Here is a 24,293-nt window from a genome sequence, read left to right on the forward strand (position 1 = left end):
GTGTTATGATTTGATATTATAAATAAAATTGAATTGAATTGAACTGAATGTGATGTGTGCACAGTGTCCTTTGAGCTTTGAACGATATATTTAGTAAAAGGTATTATTTTAAATTTCCTTTATGAAATAATCCGAATCCAATGGTCAGCCAATTAGGCTGCCTTATCATTTTCATTGTTTCAGTGCCAGGTGGAGGAATATTTTCCAGCTTAAGCCACCTGACCTAGCAAATGTGACCATGTGACTACAAATATATAATGTTTTAAATATTTTTTTTCTAACCACTTGGATCCCAGGGAGAGTCCGGCAGAAGAGCTACCGTTTGCTCTGACAGGGTGCTAAGGCCTGGAGGCTGCCTGGCTCTCGTGAGCTACACCAGTCCAAGAGGGCAAAGCACTTTGAATTCTGGGAGTTAACGTGTAACTTGGTTGTTAAATAAGCACAAGCACGTATTGCAGAGCCATAGTACGAGCAGGCCCTTTGACAGACACAAGCACTGTGCACTGAAACATGGCTGTTCGTGTCTTTGAGGGTAAAGATCATGCAGCTGCTTACCTGCAGTACAGAATAGCACCTGAAGAATTAATCAGCAGGATTATGAGCTACATGAAGAAAAAGGTAAGGGTGTATGGTAATATTTTCGGCACTTTAACAAGCCGCAACATGCTTATATGAGTTTTGATGCTGTTTTATGTAGCCTATAATACCTCTAATACCGCTAAATAACCCTTGGTTATTACGCTGTGGCATTGTATAGACTAAGATGGAAGCTACCTTATTAGCTCTTTTAGAGAGACTTACACAGTATTATGGCCCACTCAGGATCATTTTCCTGAGATGAATGTTATGATAGAAGTGCCACAGAACCATTGTTTAGCATTGCTGTAGCCTGACTCATTAAACCTACATGTTTTTTTTTATATAAATTCAGAAGCAAACTAACAGTTTTTTAATCATAAGGTTTGACTTAATTCATTTAAGACATCAAGCCAGTTCAATCTAGCAGTGGATGTGGGCTGCGGTTCGGGGCAAGGGACGATCCTATTGGCTCCGTACTTCACCAAGGTTGTTGGAACAGACGTCAGCCCCGCCCAGCTGGAGATGGCTTTGGCCAATAGCAGCCCAACAAATGTATCATACAGGTGAGGTTGAGAGAAGGGCGCTCCCGTAAAACACCTTTTTTGTTTAAAGTGATGGTTCGGAGTAATTTCACCCTAGAGTCCTTTGCACCATGACCTCGAGCCAAACACCCCCCCAGAAGCTTTTTTTCACCTGGGTCTAACATTGGGAGAGTTAGCGTAGAGTAGCGTTATCAGCTGAATAGCTTAGCGCAGGGGCTCATGGACCCACGTTTGCATCTCGTAAATGACCCCACTAATAATGCCCAAAATGATACCAAACTTCTACACTAGTACAAATAGGTTATGTACTTATAAAACGATGGATTGGAAAGTTTGTAGTACACCAGAAGTTTATGTAAATAACACTTGCATGCTGGCTTCTGCTCTCTGCTGTTGTTGTTGTTGCTGCTGTAAGACGAGTGCTTAGGGCCGTCTACAAATTACAACACCGAAAAGAGATGCAACAAAAATATTTTTTAATTTAATTAATTTTTTTTCGGTGTAGTAATTTGTAGACGGCCCTAAGCACTCGTCTAACTGCAGGTAGCAGCTGCAGCAACAGAGAGCAGAAGCGAGTGTTATTTACATAAACTTCTGGTGTACTTACAAACTTTCCAATCCATCATTTTATAAGTACATAACCTATTTGTACTAGAGTAGAAGTTTGATATCATTTCGGGCATTATTAGTGGGGTCATTTACGAGATACAAACGTGGGTCCATTAGCCCGTGCGCTAAGCTATTCAGCTGATAACGCTACTCTAGGCTAACTCTCCCATTGTTCGACACAGGTGAAAAAAGCTTCTGGGGGGGTGTTTGGCTCGAGGTCATGGTGCAAAGGACCCTAGGGTGAAATTACTACGAACCATCACTTTAACTGCAAGGATAGTGCAAATATCTCCAGTGTGACACAAATATGTTTCTATTTTTGCACTTTGCAAACATCCTTTAACTGCATTAAGACTGTGAGTAAACAGAGAGTTACTGGTTACCCACAACAGCTGCTACTACTAACAACTTTTTAAAGTGTCCTTTGAGCTTTGAACGGTATATTTAGTAAAAGGTATTATTTTAAATTTCCTTTATAAAATGATCAGAATCCAATGGTCAGCAAATTAGGCTGCCTTATCATTTTCCTTGTTTCAGTGCCAGGTGGAGGACTTTTTTCCAGCCCAATCCACCGGACCTAGCAAATGTGACTATGTGACAAAAAATATATAATGTTTTTAAATATTTTTTTTTCTAATCACTTGGATCCCAGGGAGTGTCCGGCAGAAGAGCTACCGTTTGCTCCTGGTGAGGTGGACCTTGTGACGGCTATTGCGGCGGCTCACTGGTTCGACCGCAAGCGGTTCCTCCTGGAAGCTGACAGGGTGCTGAGGCCTGGAGGCTGCCTGGCTCTCGTGAGCTACACCATGGACTTTGAGCTGGAGTATGGGGGCGTCTCCAACACAGCACTAAATGACATCTGTGAAGAGGTTCTTTCAAAATCTAAAAACTTGAAGTAATATTTTGTTAATTTAAAACCCAGCTCTGTGTCAAGGCAGTGTGATCAGTGTCTGGCTTCTCTCCATGGTGCTAGTGCGTGGACCAGAGCAGCGGAATGCTTCCGAGATCCGCTGGCTGAAGCATAACGCGCCACGGAGGTCAGACATCCGCTAGCGCTGCTCCGTTCCTGATTGCACTGGCACTCTGGAAGGAAGCCATTCATCTGAAGACACTGCCAACACAAAGATGACACAGGGCTGGTTTAAAACCTGCAAATTAGCCCGGTTTAATTCCTGGAATTTATTGTTTATGGTAAACATGTTTTTAGGAGACAAGAAAATGCCCCTGGGAAATAAGATAAGGAAATGTCCATATGTGTTAATGTGGGACAGAAACAAAACAATTTTATACCAATGGAACATAGTGTATAGTCTTTTATAACCATAGCCAGAGTTAAACCAGTTATTCAGCAGCCTTTTAATGTGAATTATTAATATGTCAAATACCATTTAATGCCTAACCTCATCTAGTCAGTAGTTATTTGTTATTAAAGAAGTTATTTAGTTGGTAATGAAAATGTGTTTTTATTCTTTTTTTGATCAGTATTACGATGCTCTGCGTCCGTTCCGAAATCCCTACATAGGAACGAGCTCTGTGAAGATCTACTCAGACTTGTTTGACTCCTGCTCATACCCGGACAAGGAGTGGTGAGACTTTACTAACATACAGTTCTAAATGTAGTCCTCCTAAAACTAGGAGCATAAATGCTATGAATTCCTTCATATTTACAGCTTTGGCATGGTGGAAAAAGTGAGAGTCAGACATATGTACACTCTGACGTCTGGGAGTTAACTGGCACAGAGCAGTTTAAACTTGAGCAGTTGGGGGTCAAATGTGTTGCTCGGGGGCATCTCAGATTATAGTCAAGCGAGAGGAGAGTGTCTTTGATTCATTTTACAGCCTAGATTTCCCCAATCGTTCCTTCTTTTGCGTCCAGGAATGAGTGTGTGAGGGTAAAAAGGATCTTGCCACTGAGCGGATACATCGGCATGGTGGAGACCTTCTCCACCTACCAGGCCCTGCTGCAAAAGGACCCCGCTGAGGCTGAACGTCTTTCTAATGAAACCAGGAACAAGTAAGATATTAACCTATACCTTATCCGTAAGTCTAATGGTTAACTTCTGGCCCCCTTAGCTCTCACCTTCACTCGCCTGACACTGAACGTTGATCTCTCAATGTCTCTAAATTCATTTATCATTATCAAAAAAACTGCTTTGAATACTGTCACAGTCTTGGGCATTAATCAGAAAAGCCAAAGATTGCTTGACTAAGAATTACTGCTGAAGGCTTTTACTGCTTTGATAATATAGACATATATTATTAATTCCTCTGCCACTTACAGGACAGAGTAGCCAATAGCACACAAAATATATGGAGATGAAGCACTGAACCACAAATTTTACATAAATTTAGATTAAAAAAAGTATGACATTGTATTTAATTACTAGATTTTTTTTTTTTAGATTTGATTTACACACAGTTCTGCTCTCTGTCTGAAAAGAGTTGACCCATTCTGTCTTGTAGGGAGGACAGAGAATCATTTGAGGTTTTACTTACACTTTGTATTTTGGATTATGCCACTTTGGCTTTATTTATCCAGTAGTCCATCCATCAATTAATTTGACATCTTATTAAAGATTTCACTTAATTACACGTTTTTTAACATTAATATGCGTTCCCCCAGCCTGCCTATGGTCCCCCAGTGGCTGGAAATGGTGATAGGTGTAAACCGAGCCCTGGGTATCCTGCTCTGCCTTTGAGAAAATGAAAGCTCAGATGGGCCAATCTGGAATCTTCTCCTTATGAGGTCATAAGGAGCAAGGTTACCCCCCCTTTCTCTGCTTTGCCTGCCCAGAGAAGTTGGCCCACCCATGAGAGAGAGAGACATCATGGCTTTTCAAACGAGCAAAGTTGGTCAAGGCCACACCCCCACCCTCCACCTTGCCCCCCCTCTCTCCTCCTCAATAGCTACAGACACAGAAATGGCACATATTAAGTAAAGCTCATTGTGGGACTGGCTCTAGTGGCTGTAATTCTGCACGAAGGCTGAATTTCGGATAGATACAGTATTAGGGGACCACTAAGGTCTATATAAAAGAGACTTCAGATACAGTATTAGGGGACCACTAAGGTCTATATAAAAGAGACTTCAGATACAGTATTAGAGGACCACTAAGGTCTATATAAAAGAGACTTCAGATACAGTATTAGGGGACCACTAAGGGTATATAAAAGCATGCAAAGAGCATCATGTCATGGGAACTTTAAACCATTATGTCTGTTTTTGCCTTTCATCACAGGTTGATGTCTGCCATGAAGGTGTCTTCTCCTGATACAGAAGTTACGGTGGTTGTGAAGTATTTCTATTGGCTGGCACACAAACCTTGATCACTCTGACTGGCTGAATCCTCCAGATCCCGACCCCCCCAGGTTGGAAACCAACAGCTGTTGGTTTCTTCAGAAAGTGACACAAACCTGGAAAGTCAAGTGTATATAAATCTATGGTGCCACTCCTCTTATGTTGAGAATCACTTGAAGTAAAAAGTTGGATCTATATCCTTTTAAAAACAAGCATATTTTTCTTTTCATATAAAGATATTTGATTTTTAAATAGGAAACAAGTATGTGATGAACCTGCTGTTAAATTAACTCCAGCCTTATGAACATTGTCATCTGTGAATCTAGACCACCAGATGGAGATCTTTATAACGTCTACTTTGAGCCTTTTACGGTGTTAAAATTATACTTTTCTTGAATTTTATTTCATGACCGGGATAAGAGAAATCCACTTGCTTCCAGAATATCCATATCCTTAACCATATTACTATTAATAGATGTTGTCTTTTAATTAATCAGGGACATGTGGCGTATTTAAACTAAAAACTAAAACTAAAAAATAAATTGAATTTCTAATTCATTGCTATACAACTGCAGCACCTCAGCAGCCCTCAATAAGAAGTAGGGAAACAGATATTGGAGGAAAGACAGATTTCAATAAAGTATGTAAATAAAATAAGATAAGATAGAACTTGATTTATCACAAGGGGAATTGTTGCGCAACAGTTTCAAAGTAGGAAGAGTGTAAATATGAAATATAAAATATCAATCAGCTGCCAATCCAAAATAGACCCAATGCCAAACATACAAACAGATTAACAGCAAGGATCAGAGATATGCCTGAGAAGTGGCATGTGGTTCAATATGTACAGTAACAAATCTGAAGTATTTGGTTATCCGGAATGTTCGTGATTTTGTCCATGATGTCCAATAAGGTCCCATGAATCAGAGAGTAATCCAGATAGACAGCAATCCAGAGACAAAAGACAGGGATTGAAACAGCTGAAATGGAGGCTGGAGCAACCTCAGCGCATCATGTCTCTGCTGTCCATTTCTCGACATGAGATGACGTTTGATTGCAACAGGAGGAAGGATTTCCCTTGGTGCATTGTGGTGATATCAGTCTGCTGCTGAAGGTGCTCCTGTGCGTGCACATCACATTCTGGAGAGGATGAGAGTCATTGTCCATGATGTTCCACAGCTTGCGCAGCATCCTCCTCTCTGACACTACCACCAAAGGAACCAAGCTCCACCCTCAGGACGGAGGCAGCCTTCCTGGTGAGCTTGTTGATTCTGTTGGCATCTGCTGCCCTCGCCCTGCTGCCCCAGTGCACAGCAAGTAGCGTGTGAGCTCTCAAGTGTTTTAGGGTCATCAGATGCAGCTTGTTTTCCTTCAGTGCATCTGATGAAAAGTACATGTTCTGCTCTCATTTCCTCTCCTCTTCACTTCACCTTTCTTCCAAATGTATAATGATAAGAAGACTTTATCTAACTTGTGTCCTCCTCTCTACTTATATGTATGTGCTCACATTGTTACAAGCCATGAGAACACATAATCAATTAACATGCATGGCCTCCAAATGTCTAAAATACACTGAACATCAAATAATTTGTCACAAGTGACATCCAAACATGTGCGTTTACTGCCACCTGCTGCTATTTGCAAGAAAGTGCGTGTGCAACGATCTATATTTGGAAAATTACAGCATTTCATACATTTCAGCATACAGTCATTTTAAGTGACTCTTTATGTGGAAGTCACAGCTCTATATGTGGTCTACTAAACTTAAAGTTACACACGTAGATCTTGTGGTATGTGCAGCTTTACCTTTAGTCAATGGTTTTTCAACTTTTCCCCTCACACCATAGTCAGAAATGCCACAGAAGGTTGCACAATCACCGAAGACTTAAACTGCTCCTGCGTTGCTCATGGTATGTTGTATGTCATAAACACTTTATGTATCACAAACTGAACTTACTGTACTTTTGCCATGAATTTAAATCAATACAAATGTAAAATCCATTGATGCTTTTAATTGCCTGTAATCCATGCTTTTTGGCAGTAGTGCAGGAGGGCAGCACAACTGTGGTTGCATTGTCGGCATGTAATTACATTTTTTTTTCACCATTTATAGTTCATTGTTTCATTCAAGGGGTCTCATTTGTAAGGCTTATTAGTGTGAGGTTTTGTAGGGCCATGTTAACTGATGTACAAAGTATAGTATTGTAGTATATGGTATAAATACTTTGTAAACTAGCTTGCTCTTTCTAGTTGGTCTCATTCTTACTGTACTTAATCATCATCATCACCCTGCTGCAAAAGGACCCCGCTGAGGCTGAACGTCTTTAATACCAAGTGAGATAATTAACCTACACCTCATCTGGATGGTTTCTCAGTTTTCATTATCAAAAAAACTTTGAATACCGTCACAGTGTTGGGAATTCATCATAAAAGCCAAACATTGCTTGACTAAGCTCAACTGTTGAAGGCTTTTACGGCTTTGATAGTATACTATACAACATCAATTCCTCTGCCACTGAGGGGAAGCGCTGAGCCACAATTTTTACATGGATCCAAAAAGAAAAGTATGACATTTAACTACTATCAAAGTCTGGGACGAGCTGAAAGCTGAAACATTTTTCTTGTAGGGAGGACAGAGAGTCATTTGAGGTTTTACTTTACACTGTACTTTAGTTCTGGCTTGTTGTAGCCAGTGATCCATCCAATAATTCATTCGACCTCCTATCTCTTCCTGCCTTTCAGGTTGATGTCTGCCATGAAGGTGTCTTCTCCTGATACAGAAGAAGTTACGGTGGTTGTGAAGTATTGCTATTGGCTGGCACACAAACCTTGATCTCTCTGACTGGCTGAATCCTCCAGATCCTGACCCCCCCAGGTATAGAAACCAGGGCTGTTTGTTTCATCAGAAAGTGACACAAACCTGGAAAGCTACTCCTCTTATGTTGATCACTAAAATCACTTGAAATACAAATGTGGCTCTCTGTCCTTTTAAAAACAAACATATTGTGTGTTTGTTTTTCTATAAAGATATCAGGCTTATGAACATTGGCATCTGTAAATCCAGAGCCTTCCAGAGTGAACACTAGATGGAGCCCTGTTATAAAGTGATGGATGATGGTGTCCACTTTGAGCCTTGTGTGCGGTCTTAAAATTGTTCTTTTCTGAAGGAACTTACTATTTTCATGACCAGGGTGAAATACGTCCACTTTCTTTCAGAATATCCATATCATGAAATAAACTGAATTATCAAAATATTTTGTTGTCTTTAAACATAAATTGAATTGCTTATTCATCGTTATACAACTTCCTGTACCACAGTAGCCCTCCATAAGAAGATGGGAAACTGATATTGGAGGAAAAAAGCATTTAAAAAAGCTAACAATGAATGCTTGCACTGTAGATGCTTTGAATATGAACACATAATCACTATGTTGATAAATCAGATCCAATCTGAACTCTTTTGATCCGAAACATCTTCTTTCTTTCTCTTCCTGAGTCAAATTTTCTCCATTTTCTACTCTCCTTTTCTCGCTTTCGTCACCTCTTTTCGAAATTCTTCCAAACCCTTTGGTGTCTCCTCTCTACAGTAATTTATGTGTTCACAGATTGTTTAGGAAAATCATAGTAATGATGGCCTTCTTTACCTTTATTATTTGTATTACAAATACTACTGTATTAAAGTCTGCTACAGTTTTTCATGAGACATGCAATGGTCTATACAATAATATTCATACTAATATGGGAATAACACAATTGAAAGACAAGGAGTATAAGTGCATCAACTTCATATTTTATAAAATAACCTAAAAATCTTTTTTTTCCCATGCTCCGTCATTGGCACTCGGGAGTCCATTTGTATTTACAAGCCTTGACCCCCAATCCAGAAGCCAGTCCTTATAAAACCCCCTCTGTGCGTTTACTCCTCCACACCACAAGGGCAATCATGAGCAGGGTGACCAGCACTGGCACTGCGATAAAGGGGGCGAGGATGCTGGTCGGGGGGTCGTGGATGAGCCGGCCGGTCAGAGCGCAGTCGTGGAAGTAGATCCGGTGAATCTGCGTGAAGAAAAGGTCGACTATCTGATTTGGCCAGAAGCAGTCCACCCTCAAGGCCACCTGGAAGGTGCAGTTTGTTAGCCCCTCGTAGATCCTGCAGAGGGCGACAACACGCAGTCAAAAACACCAAACTCCCAAATCTACCTGAATGAATCACCAGGGAAAAACATGATCTCAAATGCCATCACAAACATCTAGCGTCATGAAGATCAGAAGCCATATTTTCCACGATGAACGTCCCCCTAGTTCCCATTCTGAGTTACAGAAATACATTCTTCAGGTTGAAATAGTCTCTCGTTGTGTCTTTGAAAAGACCTTTCAGAGTGGAACCAGAGTCGGGACTCCAGTTGGTAGGAAGAAAAAAAAAAGCCAAAGGAGTGTCTAGAATTACCACTGGGCTTAACAAAGCTAAATATAACTGCTAGGTGGTATAGAGGGCAAGGGAAATGGAGATGCATACCAACACTGTGGCACCCTCTGTGCAGCATTGCACCATACCAGGAGAGATTCTGTTCCAGATGGCCACTGTGTTTGGCTGCATAGCTGGAGGCCGAGCGGACGCAATTTCAATGTTCATCATAGGTTGGCTTGTTTTCCCGATCGGTGCAATTTATTGTTTAGTGTTTCATTTAGTGATGGTGAGACAAAGCCTCATGAAGCGCTGACGATTTCCAGCAAATTGGTTCGCAAAAGGGTTCATTTCTCGAGGTTTCATATGCTCAGAAGACCACCTGTTGGAGAGAGTGTAAAACAGGCACATATAGGCTATTAGCAGTGTTCTGATGTGATCTATGATACACTGTATTTTTCCCCAGTAAAGGCTTAGAAATAAATCCATTTCCACGTAAACCATTCATATCAAAATGGTGTGTATTTTCTGGTAGTATGTAATGATTGTATAGCATAACTATATCATAAACTAATCGTCTTGAGAGGAATGTGTCGATCAAATGTGTGTAAATCAATCCTTTGGTCATAATATAAGAATGGCAGGAGGGGCAGTTTTAGAATTCTAAGGCCGACCACACACTGGCTGCATCGCGTGTGCATGTCAGCTGCGTGGCGTGTCCGTTTTTTTATTGCGGCTCCCATGTTAACAGGTAAGAGCTTGCACACCGCCTGCGTCACACGCATGTCTAAGGCGCAGCTCGAGCCACGCCGAAAACACGTGCATGCTAGAAATAGAACCGACGGCTATTTTTCACGCGACACGCAAGCGTGTTGGAAAATAGAATAGGAAAAGATGTTTATATGTAATTTTGACACAAATACGTATTATTAAATGACATGTTGATGTTTGAAAGTCTCTAGGTTTTGACATAAATGCAGATATAAATGTAATTTAAAAAAAATAATTATTGATTTTCAAATATTGCACCTGTCAATACAGAACGAAATATTCTATAGCCTATTTTGCCGTCAATACTGCTGACGTTGTCTTTGCTGTAATCAAATCAGTGTATATTTATGTTTAACATGAAGTATACTGCTTGAGTGCAGTAAATCAATGGGAAACATACATGTGTCCAGACAAGGCTAGCAGCAGCAGCACTGATTCAGACACGTTTCTGATGTGTAAAGACAGAAAAATCCAGGCTGCCGCCACGCAGCCGACACGCATCAGAAACGCCACGCTCACACGACACAGCCAGTGTGTGGCCGGCCTGACACTGGAAAGTGGCAGTGGTTCACCCAGGCAGAGGGCAGTGAATTTGCATGTGTAGATCATGGCTGTATAATAAAACTGGCGTCGATTCGAACCACTTCCTAAACCAGTCCCGTGGTGTGGACGGGCAGCGAGGCTTCGGACGCCATCGATGATGTAATGACGTAAGCCTGGATACGTGCTTCACAGTAAAGGGACTTGTGGACAGTTTCCTGTTTTATTTTGAAGGTTGACTCTTCATGTGTCATGTCTTGTTTGAGGTCTGACTTTTTGTGATTGTCTGCCCCGCCCTCCAGTGTTTCACCTGTTCATTAGTCATCATGTCAAATGTCTCTCTCCTTGTAGTGTTTTTCCCTTTACAGCTCATGTGTGTTTATAGTGCCCGTATCCTAGTGTTCCTGTTTTTGGATTTCCCACCTGCTTAACTTGGACTGTAAGTTTATTTTCATAATTTAACCATTTAAACTCTTCCTGCTACCTTTTGATCTTTTTCTGATGTGTTTGGGTCCAAACCTAGCCTGGAAATCCAGACCCAAATCCGAAAGATTAAGGGTCTGGCATTGAGTAATGAAAATGGCCCAACTCGAGGGGCGGCACCAAGCATGCGTTTGAAAATCTCACTGCACGCAATTGGATAACACTACAACCAATCACAACAATACACAGGGTGATGTATACAGAGCCCCATACGCTTAGCTACCAGCGGAGCTAACTGGTAGATTAAATCGGTTTAGCTCGCCTCTGGCCCGCCTATATCAGATACACCGATGTGATTGGTGCAGCTCGGTTACAAGGGCATAGTTAATGAGCATCATTACTCGATGCCACAGTGACTCGCTGAGCAAATTCAAATTGTGCTCTCGCGAGAACTCTGGATTTCCAGGGTAGTCCAAACCGGCAATTTGTTAAACTATGTAACACGAGCATCATGATGTAGATCAGTGAGTATATTTGTGTCTCATGGGCCCACAAACTTTACTGAATTCTTTTTCAAGTGTTGCAAGTACAAATACTGTAATAATCACAACATTATACTCTAGGCTATATGACTAACTGACTCAGTTTGTGTCAAGGATTCTCACAAGCATGTTAATACAAACATGTGTTGAGCTACCACTCAGCAAAAGTGTTTGGCCTAAAAATAAGACACGAGTCAAGAGAGACTGGAGTTTTTTTTTTTTTTATAGCTCTGAGCAATAGGCTACAGTGTGTGAATGAAGCCATCTTGTTCAAGTTAAAACAAGCAAGTATTAAGGAAGAAAATGTAGCGAAGCTGCAAACACATCCACACACTGATATGTAATATGTCCACACATTCCCAAATAACAGTTTTGTTGAATAATACATTCTATGATACAAGCTATTATTAACCTGATTGCAAAAATCTATTTTTGAAGATAACAATCTAAAGTGTCGATTAGACAGAATGTAATGTTGGTTATTTAGAGAATCCTTCAGATGGGGTTAATTTGCATGATTCTAGAAAACATGTACCGTTTCCCCATAGGAGTTTGATAACGGTCAATCACATGGAGATTGAATAGACGTTTTTGGGGATTTGTAGCAGACAACATGGGCAGGTAAGGAAATGTCACTCAAGACCTAATAAAAAAGCATAACCCTGATCATCATAGATGACTTTCACACAGCTTTCACAAAAGCCACCATAAGCAAACTGGTCATAACAGACCAGGTAAGGCTATATGAGAGTGTATTGAATTGAAAATTAGTATTGCTTATGAAGTCAGCTTTGCATGTGTAGGAGGAAGACTTTTATTTCCGGTGCCTCTTAATTGGTCTGCACCCACACACGAGCCTTCTTTTGTGTATTTCTAATTTTCTTTTCTGTATGGTTTATTTATCTGCTTGCACAGCCAGCTCTCCAAAGGACCTCGACGACGGCATCAAACATTGTTGCTAGGAGTTTCGTGACGCAACTGCAAACCCTCTATGTGCCTATACAATGCTTTTTTTTGAGTTACAACTGCACACTCAGACACACGTACACAACCACACACAAAGAGCAACACCACTAATTATGTGCTGGACCAAGGGAGGACACTGAGCCAGGAGGGAAATCATAGTTTTGACAGTAGCTTCTCCTGTGGGCCTTTCAGCTTCTTTCACCCTCCTGACTCATCCTCAGACTGTCAGTGTTTTGGAAAATGACTGCTCAGGGACACACACACACACACAATGTAATGTGCAACACAGACATTTAAAGGCTGCGACCATAGACTGTAAGTGTAAGTGAAGTGGATGTAGCTATAGCTTGGGGTCTGAAAAGTGAAGCCAATGTGTGCCTTAAACGTGCATTCTTTCTAATGGCCAGCAGGGGGTGACTCCACTAGTTGCTAAAAGAAGTGTGATTGTAGAAGTCTATGAGAAAATGACCCTAGTTTTGATTTATTACCTCAGTGAACATTTTGCGGTCTCAATCACTACTTTTCTTTGAATACAGCATGATGTTCATTTTGAGTGAAATAGAGAATTAAGCAGGCTATGCTTTAGGGGCGTGGCTACCTTGTGGTTGACTAGTTACTACCACAGCGACCTATCAATCAGGACAGAGGCTTAGGCCAGGCGTTTTCCATCATGCCCTGTGTCTTGCAGTCTGTGGAGAGCAAGTGCGCTGCCTGCGTCTCAAAACTGTAGCCGCCTTGATCTCGTGAGGTTATCGTTACCCACGTGTGCTTGACGTCGGGAGTCAAGTCGGGATCAAGTCGGACACAAATATAAGCGGCATGCACTGGCCGGCGATTGCCGGTGATCAATACTGTGCAGGCCTGGCTCATCTCGAACAAGCCTCATGGCACTGTGTGCATTTTAATAGTTTGAACTTGTTTTTGGGATTGACTCTTTAACAGTGTCTGTTCATTTCATAAAGGATAATTGTAAGATTTTTGGTTGCCTAATGTCTTTTTCAGCATTCAGTTGAACTGAAAGACACTCTTAGGAGTCGGCAGTTCATTTCTTTTGGTGGGTGATGTCACGGTGGCTACCCTTACTTCTTCTATACAGTCCCTGGCCGCTACCAAGCAATATGATGGTGAGAGAATGAAGAATAGTAAGAGCAACATGTTGAGGGCAGCATTAATCAAAGCAAACAACATAATTCCTTCACAAACCATTAGTCCTTTAAGGATAATGTGAAAAAAGCTTACATTTTATGTGATGCTCTGTGCTGCAGTATATCATTAAAGCTGCAGTTGGTAGAAAGTAAAACAACGCCAGGATTTGTAGTAGAGTGAGACCTCTTCCTGCAGCTTTCCCTCTCTGTTGCACAGGCATACACATGTGCAGAACAGCCAATAATAACGCTCTCACAGAAATGAGCTGTGATTGGCCCAAAAGCCCTATTCGCACGGGATTAGTATTACCTGGTGACCTCTAGTCCACTGTGATCTTGATCCCGTGCAAATTGGCCTTGTCTGTAATTATAATAAGTAAAAATTCCCCGGCAAATGACCGTCCATATTTTACCGAACACCAAAGTCTTGTGATGATATTAGTCCCGTGCAAATCGACATGGCTTTGATATAGCAAGTCATATTTTATTTTTTCAAGGGTTTTGTTTCCTCTCTTGGATAGGCCTATGGGATTGCAGGGGGGCTGCTGGCACCGCCTTTCATGACCAAACTATTCTGGACCACGGTCTGACCGGAGACCTCCGTCCCTGAGTCGACGCGCTCCCCGAGGCTACGTCCGAGGGCTGACGGTGATAATGTGTGGGTGCTGCCGTAGCGGCGGGGAAAGAGGGTGCGCCTCGGGTAACCTTAACCGCTAAGATACTGAACCTCGACCCATGGCGGCGGCCTTGCCCTGGCCGTCCTCCGCAAGCCTTCTGGTACCCGACTCTCAGGATACAGAGTAAAGTCAGTGAATTTGAGTGAAATCACACGCTTCGCTTATTCCGTGCGAATGCGACGTGTGGGGCGGGGGGGATTTCTAAATCACACATCATCCCATGCGAGTAGGGCTTAAGTCTCTCGTCACACGCTACATTTTCTAAAGCCTGAAAACGGAGCCAAGGGGAGATGCAGAAGTCTAGTTTTCCCTCAGACCACTTGAATTACAATATGCTGAAAGATTGTTATGGAATTTTTGCCCAACGACGCCAAAAACAAATTGCCTACCACAGCTTTAAGCTCTGAAGATGGCTAAGATCAAAGAAAAGACAGGTAGACTGAGTTCAACCTTGACTGCATTCTTGCATATGGAGGAAATATGCTTAGTATGCATGCTCAGCAGCTTCCTTATGCAATTATCATAACTTTTCAGTTCATTAATAGTATATTATATACCATTTGCAAAAGAAATTTAACACCGTCACTAATATATTAGTGCTGACGTTCACATTTTAACTCATGATTGACATCAGCTGCTTAATGTAACTACGTCGACCATTCTAGCAGATCTGATTTAGGATCCATCCTCAAAGAGTAGAGCCTTTTACGCCAGATCTAATGCTATCCTTTTGCCATAAATCAAGTCCTTGAAGCAAGTATCTCTGACTAAAGTGTACAACACGAGGGACAAGTGATTTGTCTTTTCTTTGCCAACTCCTTTTGCACGACCCAGTAGGTGAACTCACTCCATGGTGTCCGGCCAGCTGCACCACAGGCCCTGGTCCAGCGCCCCCATGTCGAATTTGAACTTTGCTAAGCAGAGATCATTGATCATCCTCTCGTAGAAACCCCTGTTGCAGCTGGACGCTGACGGAAGGACTTGAGCTAAAGACAGAAGAGGAAAATAGACCAAAAAAAAACAAAATGTAGCCCTATTAATGTAAGATATAAATAAGACAATGAATTTGGGTGATATAAGGTGACTGCTTTATTTCAGTGAGTGAAGAGCAAAACATTGTAAGGACACAAAAGATTTTACAAAGCACGACAGAGGTGCTTCTGTGTTCAGTGCTTGATAATTAGGAATAGGTTTGTGCAACAAACAAGGTCATGTCCTGGCAGTGGTTATTCCTATTGGGCCCTTTCTCCCCTATAAGGCTGTTACTTACTACACTAAGAAAAGATTTTAATTTGCAGTCAGAGTCTGAAACCCATTTGTTTACTTCAGAGATGTGTGTTAACGGGCTCTTAACGTGGAGGCAGACCGCTGCCGTCCCGCAGGACACTGGGCTGAATGTAACACCGCTGAGCAGCACAGTAGGCGAGGGGAACTTAAGCTGGCGGAAAAGAAAACCCTGTGTGGAACGAACAGGTTGTTGTTGTTACGATCGAGGAACACGGTGGATCTCGGTCTGCGCCCGCCTGATAAGGGCCAACTGTGTGTCCATTATGTTTGCTCTGTCTCAGCTGGCTCTCGAGGCTCTGAAACACTCAAAGGAAGACTGAATGTGTTGACACGGGGATTTTGAAAGAGATGCTACTGAAAGAAAAATGTGAAAAATGGTCGAGACACACAGAGGCTTGAGGTGCTTCAATAAAGAAAATCAAACACGCAACGCGGCATCATGACTTTGCGTGAACATACACGCCACTTTCCTAAAGCCAAATGCCGTGTTATCTGTACCATTTTGAGCTATGTCTCCGCTGTATGCAGCAGATGTAAACATACCCACCATGTGGCGTCGCCACTTTGCGTGTTATCGCGGGAACGTCACGCATGTAAAAAAAAAAAGGTTGGGTTTAGGAAAAGAACACAGGGAAAGGCTTTAGTAACACAAAAAAAGCGACAAAAACACGAAAAAAAAAAGACAAAAATACGCTTATGAAAACAAACGGTTGGGTTTAGGAAAGAAACATTGGGGAAGGCTTAAAAAAAAAGAACAAAAAAAAGAAAACGCTGTAAATCGCCACACGCGGGTCGCAGACCTACGTCCCTTTATACTACTCGCTACGCGAAAAATCGCGAAAATGGCATAAGAATCGGCGTGTCATACATACGCCACTTCGTGAGATCAGTCAGAAACACGTGCAAAAACTAAACACATCAATGATTTTGCTGAAGTGAAGTGTCTGTTAGCTTGTTTATCACCCACAGAGTCGGAAGGCTGTTCTGTTCCCCCTCTTTGTTGGCAGCTGGAACAATCTGACATTCAAGCGTTCAAAGATGCCTTCTAACTTGGCTGCTAACCAGCCTTGCATTCACAGTTCATTTTCCAGGATCAGAATGCTGCACCGCTCCTCCTAGCTGGAGGATTACACTCTATTGACTTACTGCCTTGAAGTTATTTTTTTCACATTTTGGGGGAAAGGAAAACACCCATCAGTCTAGCAGGAATCGTGAATTCTGCCTGCCTTTATGACTCAACATTTATTTGTTTTTTGTTTTTTTTTCATGATTATGAAGATGATCCATCTAGCTCAGATGTCAGGCATATTTAGCAAGCTGCTGTGCTCCTCAGCTTGGGAGCAACACCTTCATACTGCAGTCCTCATGTATCTGGAGTTACTCTCAGCTGTGTACAACATTTTAGCAGCAAAATGTAAGCCTTCCTTGTCACCTGTTGAACATTCCATGGTGCAACACATTGCTGCTGTAAAACCCCAAAGCGCTGATTGAGACATGTGATGCTGCATCCCGTGTTTTTTTAGCCATCAAAGTGTAATATTGTACTTTTTACAGGTATAATTAATAACTTATATATATATATTATAGATAAAACTACCCAACAGTTTATCAATATCAGCTTCAAGTCCACCAAATGCATTAATAATTATAACTTTGTTACTATAACTTTTACTTTTGATACTTGAAGTTAGAGCTGCAAAGGTTTATCGATTGATCGCCACCTATTTTGATATTTGATTAATCGATTTGAGTCATTCTTTTTATGAAAAAAAAGTAAAATGTCTGATTTTAGCTGCGTAAATGTGAAGTATCTATATCTATCTAGATCTTTGAGTTGTGGGCAAACGAGACACGCTATATTGGGCTTTGGGAAACACTGATCGGCATTTTTCACCATGTATCTAACATTTTAGACCAAACAACTAATCGATTAATCAAAAAGATAATAGTAATCCAATCCAATAGAAAATAATCGTTAGTCGCTGCCCTACTTAAAGTGCATTTTGCCAAAGTTAAAGTTGATGCAGTACTTTTACTTGTAAAAAAGAATTGCTACTCTAGAAGTATACGCCACTTAGAAGTTCTTCACGACTCACTACACAAACACTCACCTGCCATCAACAACACAAGCCCCGCTTTCAGGAGCGACGCGCTCTCCGGAGCCATGCCGAACTCCAAGACGTTTTGCGCACTCTGCTCACACCCTGACTCTCATTCTCCCTCAAGTATTTTAGCCACAGAGCCACTGATTCGGGATCCACACCACAATGGTACAGATAGATGAACCGCAGCTCGTGGTGCGCGGTCAACAAGAAGGCGCCAACTGCGCCTTTGCCCTTTTCGAGTGGCAGCCTCCTTCCCTCGGCGCAGCCCTAATCATAGAAGCTCTGCGTGTCATCTGATCCTTTTTGTCCAGCATGGAGCTGCACACAGGAGACAAAACAAAGTCAGACTCCAAAATGAGTGCTAGTCATGATGAACCCAGGGAGTCATCTAATTTAAAGTCATATTGTACAAATATCAGAGCATATGGGACACATTTAAAGTAGTATGAGTTGTAAAACGACCCCATAAATTCACACCACATGTCCCGTGTGGAATATTATAGGAATAGCCTATTATAGCCCAGCCAGAGACAACATGCGAGAGATTAAAAGTCTGCATGAATCTATAATACCATCATTATAAACTCAAACACTGAGTCCCTGAAGGAATGCTACTTTATTTAGGCATTTTTTTTGTATCTAGAACAGGTGCTTCATAAACTGCCTTTATTCTACAAAATATGCCTTTTCATAAACAATTATGACAACATTTAATAAATTGAATGTCATTGGCTATACTTTGCACCATTATCACTGCAGAAGCCTGCTGCAAGATAACACATCATGGGGCTCATATACGTTTTTTTAATAAATGCCCATGAGTCACGTTTCCCCCATTACATATTTGGCATTTGTAATGGATTACTTTGAACACCCTCTCCGCTGTGAGCCATTGTTCTGCAAACCGTCCAATCACACAGGGGCCCATTACAGCACACAGAGACAGAATTCCCATTTCCATGTCACACTCATATCAGCGCAAATCTCCTGCAGCTCCTTAATGTGACTAATTGAATGGTTTATCTGCAGATTTTTGTACAGAAGGAAAGTGACGTTCATTAGTATTCTCAAGGCTGCTCTGCGTTGTGCTGCCACCGTGTGTGTGTGTGTGTGTGTGTGTGTGTGTGTGTGTGTGTGTGTGTGTGTGTGTGTGTGTGTGTGCTTGCAAATGCTTCTTATGTAGCCCATCTCCCATAATATACTATAGCCTGTTCATGTATCAGTGAGTATTATATTGATTCTTGGGTAAGAAACATTTTAATTTAAAAACAAAGTGTGTTCTGGTCATTTTTTGTGTTGATACCAAAGAGCATTTTACACATTTTAGCATTGATTAACATACTTGCAAACTGCATATTTTATTTTGAAAACCTTAAATTCTGTTTAGGGACAGTACACAAATCATTGTATTAGAGGGGCTGAAATGTATGTCTCTCTTTATAATAAAGCGACCAGGCCCTCCATTGTGTTAATACATCTTTCTTTGAACCCTTCCCATGAGTGAGAGAAAAATTGCAACTCATCTCAACATCTCAAAATAATAATAAAAAAAAGGCAACAGCCACCGATTGCCAAATTTATTGTTGTCCTGCGTCATTGGCCAAGTACTTTTATGAGCTGTGGAGCACAGAGTCCCTTACCACAGTTTTTTTTTATGGTCAAACAATGTTGATAACTAGGTTTTGGGTCGAGCGTGTGGCCATTTGGAGAAATTCCCATTTATGAGCACAATATTTGTAAAAAAATAAATAAAACAATACACCCCAAATCTTATTGTATGTCCCCCAACAGCTTAATGTTTAATGCAAGCTCCAGAGAGAAGGGCACACAATCGAGTCATTCTCCATAAATTCCCCTAGAGAGCAGCAGAGGACACTGAATGATTCCTCTGTCTAGCACCGTGGGGATTTATGAAGGGTCATTTAGATCCTTGCTGCTGGAGTAATTTGGTAATAGAGCCAGTTTATGCCTTTTTTTCACTTTACATGGATCACAAATCAATACCTTTCTGTCCTCGCTGATTCGCCAGACGGTGTCATACTTTCACATCAGCCCACAGACGAAGCCAGAGAGCGGAATAGGGTACACTGGCTTGTAAAATGAGCGGCCCTGAACATGGTATACTGCCGGAGCCGTTCCCGTTCACTGCAGACCCTTTGGACCAGCATCATCAAAGTTTATAGGCTGTGCCTTCTAGTGGTGGATATTTGCAGAGGCTGATCCTGCTGACCCCACATGAAACTTTCTGTAAGTCTACATTTAATACAACAATATACCAACACAAATGAAGCAAACTTTTAGTAGTTATTATAACACTGTCCCCTGGAAAATGCTATTTACATCTTTTCCTCTAAAGACAGGAATGTACGTATATCTCTTATGAATATATTGCTATATAATGGTAACCAATGGGCTACATAGCAACTAATGAAACATTACTTTGAATTATGATCATTATATTATGATTAAAAATGCCAACACAGAAGACCCACAGGTAGCAAAAAGAGAATCTGCTCCTGACAGGTGTATTGACAGCAGCAATGAAACCAAATAGCCAATCAGGAGAGGTGATAAGCTAGGTGGGCGGATTTCCAAAAAAGAAAAAGACAAAACGCTCCTAATCCTTTTGGATAGCCGATTTAATAGGCTGAAGGATGTGTCAATCACACTAAGGGGGTGTGTTCAGACCCCCCATCCCATCGCGCACACACACACACACACACAATCCACCCCCCTCACCCCCCAGCCACCGGCTCTATGGCAGCGTGAGGAGTATGGCTCTGAGTATCCGTGGTGGAAACCGACCTAAACACTGGTCTGGGAACTGATAAACAAACGCAACAAATAACGCGGTGCGTAAAAGCTCTCCACGGCGCTGGTTGTGGGTGCGCACGGACACTGTGCCAGCAGTCCAAGAATCCAAGAAGACTACGACGTGTTTCTTTGGTTGTTTTATTTCTGTCAGTGTGTGGGGGAAAAAAAACGAGGATATCTTAATTGGACATGTGAGTTACGGGAATTAACAAGACAAGCAGCCTTTTCGAAGATGAAGTTCCACGTTTGCGTTCTCGTCACTTTGCTGGTGATCGGATCGAGTGCAGCGCAGTCAGGTGAGTGCTTGGATGCGCGTCTCTGCACCTGGGTCTCCCAGGTCAGACTTGAAAAGAAGGGATCAAGTTAGGGTCTCCCCCCCCCCCCTCCCTATTCTGGCATGAATCTACATATGGCCATAATTCACTGATGAATTCACGGCATTTCTTTGTTGAATGATAATGAATGGTCATCGCAGTTTAACACCGTTTTGCTGTTAGCTCTACATCACTGTCACAAACTTAACACAACTTCATATCCGAGCACGCTGACGCTGATTTGAATCATCGCAACGAGACTCACACCTGCAGTAACTGTGGCATTACGCAGCGTGTCGGGCTCTGCGTAATAAATCTTTCCAAACTCCCTACACATATTTTCTTTTTCTTTTTTAAATCAAGATTTTAAAGCTTATCGGATTTAAAAAAATAAATAAATAAATAAAACAGACTCAGAAATCCACTTTGCTTGTGCCTGATTGGATACATATGTTGGTGAGGAAAACTCTTGTATCAAAATTATCTTTTCAAATTCACTGAAGAGACCGAATCTCTGATTGCAGATGAGCCCCGTACTGTGCCGTACCCTAAATATGAATGAATGCGCCATCGTTTTAATAAAATTCCCCTAAGCGGGCATTGATCGACCGAACAACGCGGTTATTGCCGCTGATTTATATGAATTGAGCTCGGTTGCAGTTTTTATCCCGTAGCCTACTGTCTTTGAATAATTTAGATGTAGCAGATACACTGAAGGCTGTGTATAGGTAGTGGAAAAACGGATCTCTTTCATCTTTAGGACCCCCCCGTGGTGTCAATCTCCCGGACGAAAAATCACTTTAAAGGTCCTGCAATACCCATATTAAAGGCTTGTAATTGTAACGCGTCCATGCCACGCAGCAATAGTCAATTTATAGTGAAGTTGATGTTATTTATGTGTTGTAATTCCTTTTAACACCCCTGTAGGACATTTACAGATAGTTTGTCAGTGATTTTTGAGTAACATTTGAGGTCTCACCCCCTGTTGTGTCACAGTGCGTGCATGATGCGTGGTTTCAACACTATTTATCCAAGCAAGAAATCGTTTTGGCTTTGATGTTGAGAAATTGGGCTCTTGTACTTTTTTTGATCGATAAGGACTTTAATGTGCTTTATTCTGTTTGGTTTGGAGTAATATCTGCTTTGGAATGGTGTCAGAATTTGAGATGCACTCAAGTAAGTTGCAGAGTAATAGTTTGTGTTTCATGTTGGGCTGATAAGCACTTCATGATGCCAGAATCTGCCTTCTTAATCGATATAATCAAGCGTTGGCAAGGAATGCCGGACTGGAAATAAAACAAACAAAAGCAGAAGCCCGCTCAGGAAGTGGAAACACAGGAGAGTTTGTGGATTGATGTTCAGAGGTGAATTTGGCCCATCGCCCAACCTCTCAGAGGCACAAATGGGATTCCAGGAGGCTTTTCTTCCTGCCTCCAAGGACAGGTTGAGTTTTGGCTCGATCTCTGGTGGTTTTGTGGTTCTCAGGCGGAGCTGGAGAAACACACACACACACACACACTTCCTTCACTGGCTGTGGTGGTGTCGATTTTGGATGCAATTAAACAGGAGTGGATGGATGCACGGATGGATGGGTGTCAGGCGCGGATGAATTGGGAAGAAAAGTGGCACCCTCGCTGGTTTATTTGTTCACCATGCATACACTCCCCTCCAAGATATTTGTGATGCAAATTCAGCCCAAGAATCTGAGCTATGCCTCTTGGGAAGTTCATTGTTTGTGTGTGTGTGGGTGTATACTGAGTAGATATGTGTGTGCTCTATGTCCACTCTTTGGTCTCTCTTTCACTTAATCTCCATCTCCTTATTGTAGGTTTTAAAAAATTCATCCCGCACGCCATATATCAAGTATATAAGTCAGCGCTGGAGATGTTCACTTCAGCGGTGTTTAACATGGTGATTGAATCTGTCTGTATGCTCCAACTGCGAGACAAATGTCTGCAGAATTCCTGCCAGTCAGCTGGTCTGTATACACTAAACTACGTGTGTGTGTGTGTGTTTGCATGATATACAGTGTGTGCCAAAAATGGTGGTCTCCACGCTGCGAGCAACTTGATTGATGACTTGTCTCACTGTCTGTTGGCAGTGTGGCGGGAGAATCTCAGTGTGTCTGTGTAGAGGCGTGGCCTCCCGCTGACTCATATTCATGTTCATATAAAATAAACGGATTCCGAGCTCAGGATTGACCCAACCGATGGGTTTTAAGAGTTCATTAATCATTTCCCCTCCACTGTGGAAAACATCGCACAAAAAAAATTGGAACAATTATTAAAGGTGCTCTAAGCGATGTTGGGTGATGTCACTTCTTGTTGACGTTCAAAGTATTGTTAAACAAAACAAAGTCTAGCTCGCCCCTCCCTCCTCCTCCTCCTCCTCCTCATCCCGTCCCCTCCCCCTTCCCTTCCGCGCACTAAACCCCCAACCCGTCATCCCCAAATCCTTCTTGTCAGTTATTGGCTGGAACACTGTTTGTCATGTTTCTTGGTGCAGGTTGGCGCAATGGAGCCTGGGCTGTGAGACCGCGTTTTTTGACAGTGTGTTCAGGGGACAGGCAGCTAGCGGATGACAAAAAAATGTTGTTGCGACCAATGATTATTCTCCTATTTATTGTTATTCTCTTAATCGTTTTTGGCTATCAAATGTGAAAATAGCGAAGAATGGCCGTCATTTCTCACAGCCTAAAATCATGCATTCAAATAGCTTGTGTTATTCGACTAAGGGTCTAAAACTCAGTTCACTATTCTAGAGAAACATCCAATTCTCCCATTTGAGAAGCTGAGACCGGAGGATGTTGGCATTTTTACTTGGAAAAAACAATTTGGTTGCTGAAAATGGCAACCAGAGTTAATGACGTTTGGAGTTTTGAAATTGAACATTCCTCCGTTCGTCCTAAATTCTACAATTCTACCTCCGTCATCTGAGGAGATGCAGTTTAAAGCTCTGTCGGGGGAAAAAAAAGCTTTCTGTCTAACTACTGTTTCCAAGCTCAAGAAGGAAATTTAGAGCTCGGTCCATCTTCTTTGTAGTGGTGAAGGACTCCTCTTTGATTAAATCCAGCTTTCTTTTGTACAGCGTTCCAGTTGTGTAAAGGGCCGCTGATTTAGGTCTTTGGGGTCAAGGTACTGTCAAGGTACTGTCAAGGAACTCGGCGAAATGCCCCGCCAAAAGATGATAGTATTCTCATGAGCAACTCATTTCTTTAAATGAAGCTCCCACCAGCAGTTTCACCATCATGTATCAAGCTGTCTGTTTCCCTGCTCG

At 41.9% G+C, this 24,293-nt stretch overlaps 3 protein-coding genes across 5 annotated transcripts in view; 2 read left to right on the forward strand and 1 right to left on the reverse strand.

The window, feature by feature from the left end:
- The first annotated feature begins 510 nt into the window (after positions 1–510).
- Positions 511–5,057, forward strand: LOC114551225 (putative methyltransferase DDB_G0268948). Its single transcript, XM_028572396.1, has 6 exons — positions 511–618; positions 982–1,142; positions 2,383–2,599; positions 3,213–3,316; positions 3,607–3,744; positions 4,970–5,057. Exons 1-6 carry the CDS (start codon positions 511–513, stop codon positions 5,055–5,057), a joined length of 816 nt encoding a protein of 271 aa, XP_028428197.1.
- A 3,596-nt stretch (positions 5,058–8,653) lies between these two features.
- LOC114551112 (receptor activity-modifying protein 1) lies at positions 8,654–18,190 on the reverse strand. Its single transcript, XM_028572200.1, has 3 exons — positions 17,896–18,190; positions 15,345–15,483; positions 8,654–9,178 (listed from the first exon to the last, which is right to left on the reverse strand). Exons 1-3 carry the CDS (start codon positions 17,948–17,950, stop codon positions 8,923–8,925), a joined length of 450 nt encoding a protein of 149 aa, XP_028428001.1. The 5' UTR covers positions 17,951–18,190; the 3' UTR covers positions 8,654–8,922.
- Positions 18,191–20,627: 2,437 nt separating this feature from the next.
- The window catches only part of LOC114550836 (receptor tyrosine-protein kinase erbB-4), a 269,352-nt gene continuing 265,686 nt past the window's right edge, over positions 20,628–24,293 (forward strand). For all 3 annotated transcript variants that reach the window (XR_003691760.1, XM_028571747.1, XM_028571751.1), the window contains exon 1: positions 20,628–20,999. Coding sequence is in view for 2 of the 3 variants with exons in the window: in XM_028571747.1 (XP_028427548.1) it covers positions 20,936–20,999 (64 nt within the window). In the remaining variant the exon portion in view is untranslated. The remainder of the gene's footprint in view (positions 21,000–24,293) is intronic.

Source organism: Perca flavescens, chromosome 24, assembly GCF_004354835.1.
Source record: "Perca flavescens isolate YP-PL-M2 chromosome 24, PFLA_1.0, whole genome shotgun sequence".
In the NCBI taxonomy this organism is placed as follows: Eukaryota; Metazoa; Chordata; class Actinopteri; order Perciformes; family Percidae; genus Perca; species Perca flavescens.

Bases quoted from the DNA above. Each gene is read 5' to 3' on its own strand.
- LOC114551225 (XM_028572396.1), top strand. From the start codon at position 511: ATGGCTGTTCGTGTCTTTGAGGGTAAAGATCATGCAGCTGCTTACCTG. The intron at 619-981 runs GTAAGGGTGTAT...AATTCATTTAAG, and splicing joins TGAGCTACATGAAGAAAAAG to ACATCAAGCCAGTTCAATCT. The intron at 2,600-3,212 runs GTTCTTTCAAAA...TTTTTTGATCAG, and splicing joins TAAATGACATCTGTGAAGAG to TATTACGATGCTCTGCGTCC.
- LOC114551112 (XM_028572200.1), bottom strand. From the start codon at position 17,950: ATGGCTCCGGAGAGCGCGTCGCTCCTGAAAGCGGGGCTTGTGTTGTTG. The intron at 15,484-17,895 runs GTGAGTGTTTGT...TTCTGTCTTTAG, and splicing joins GCTTGTGTTGTTGATGGCAG to CTCAAGTCCTTCCGTCAGCG. The intron at 9,179-15,344 runs GTGAGTTCACCT...CGCCCTCTGCAG, and splicing joins AGCTGGCCGGACACCATGGA to GATCTACGAGGGGCTAACAA.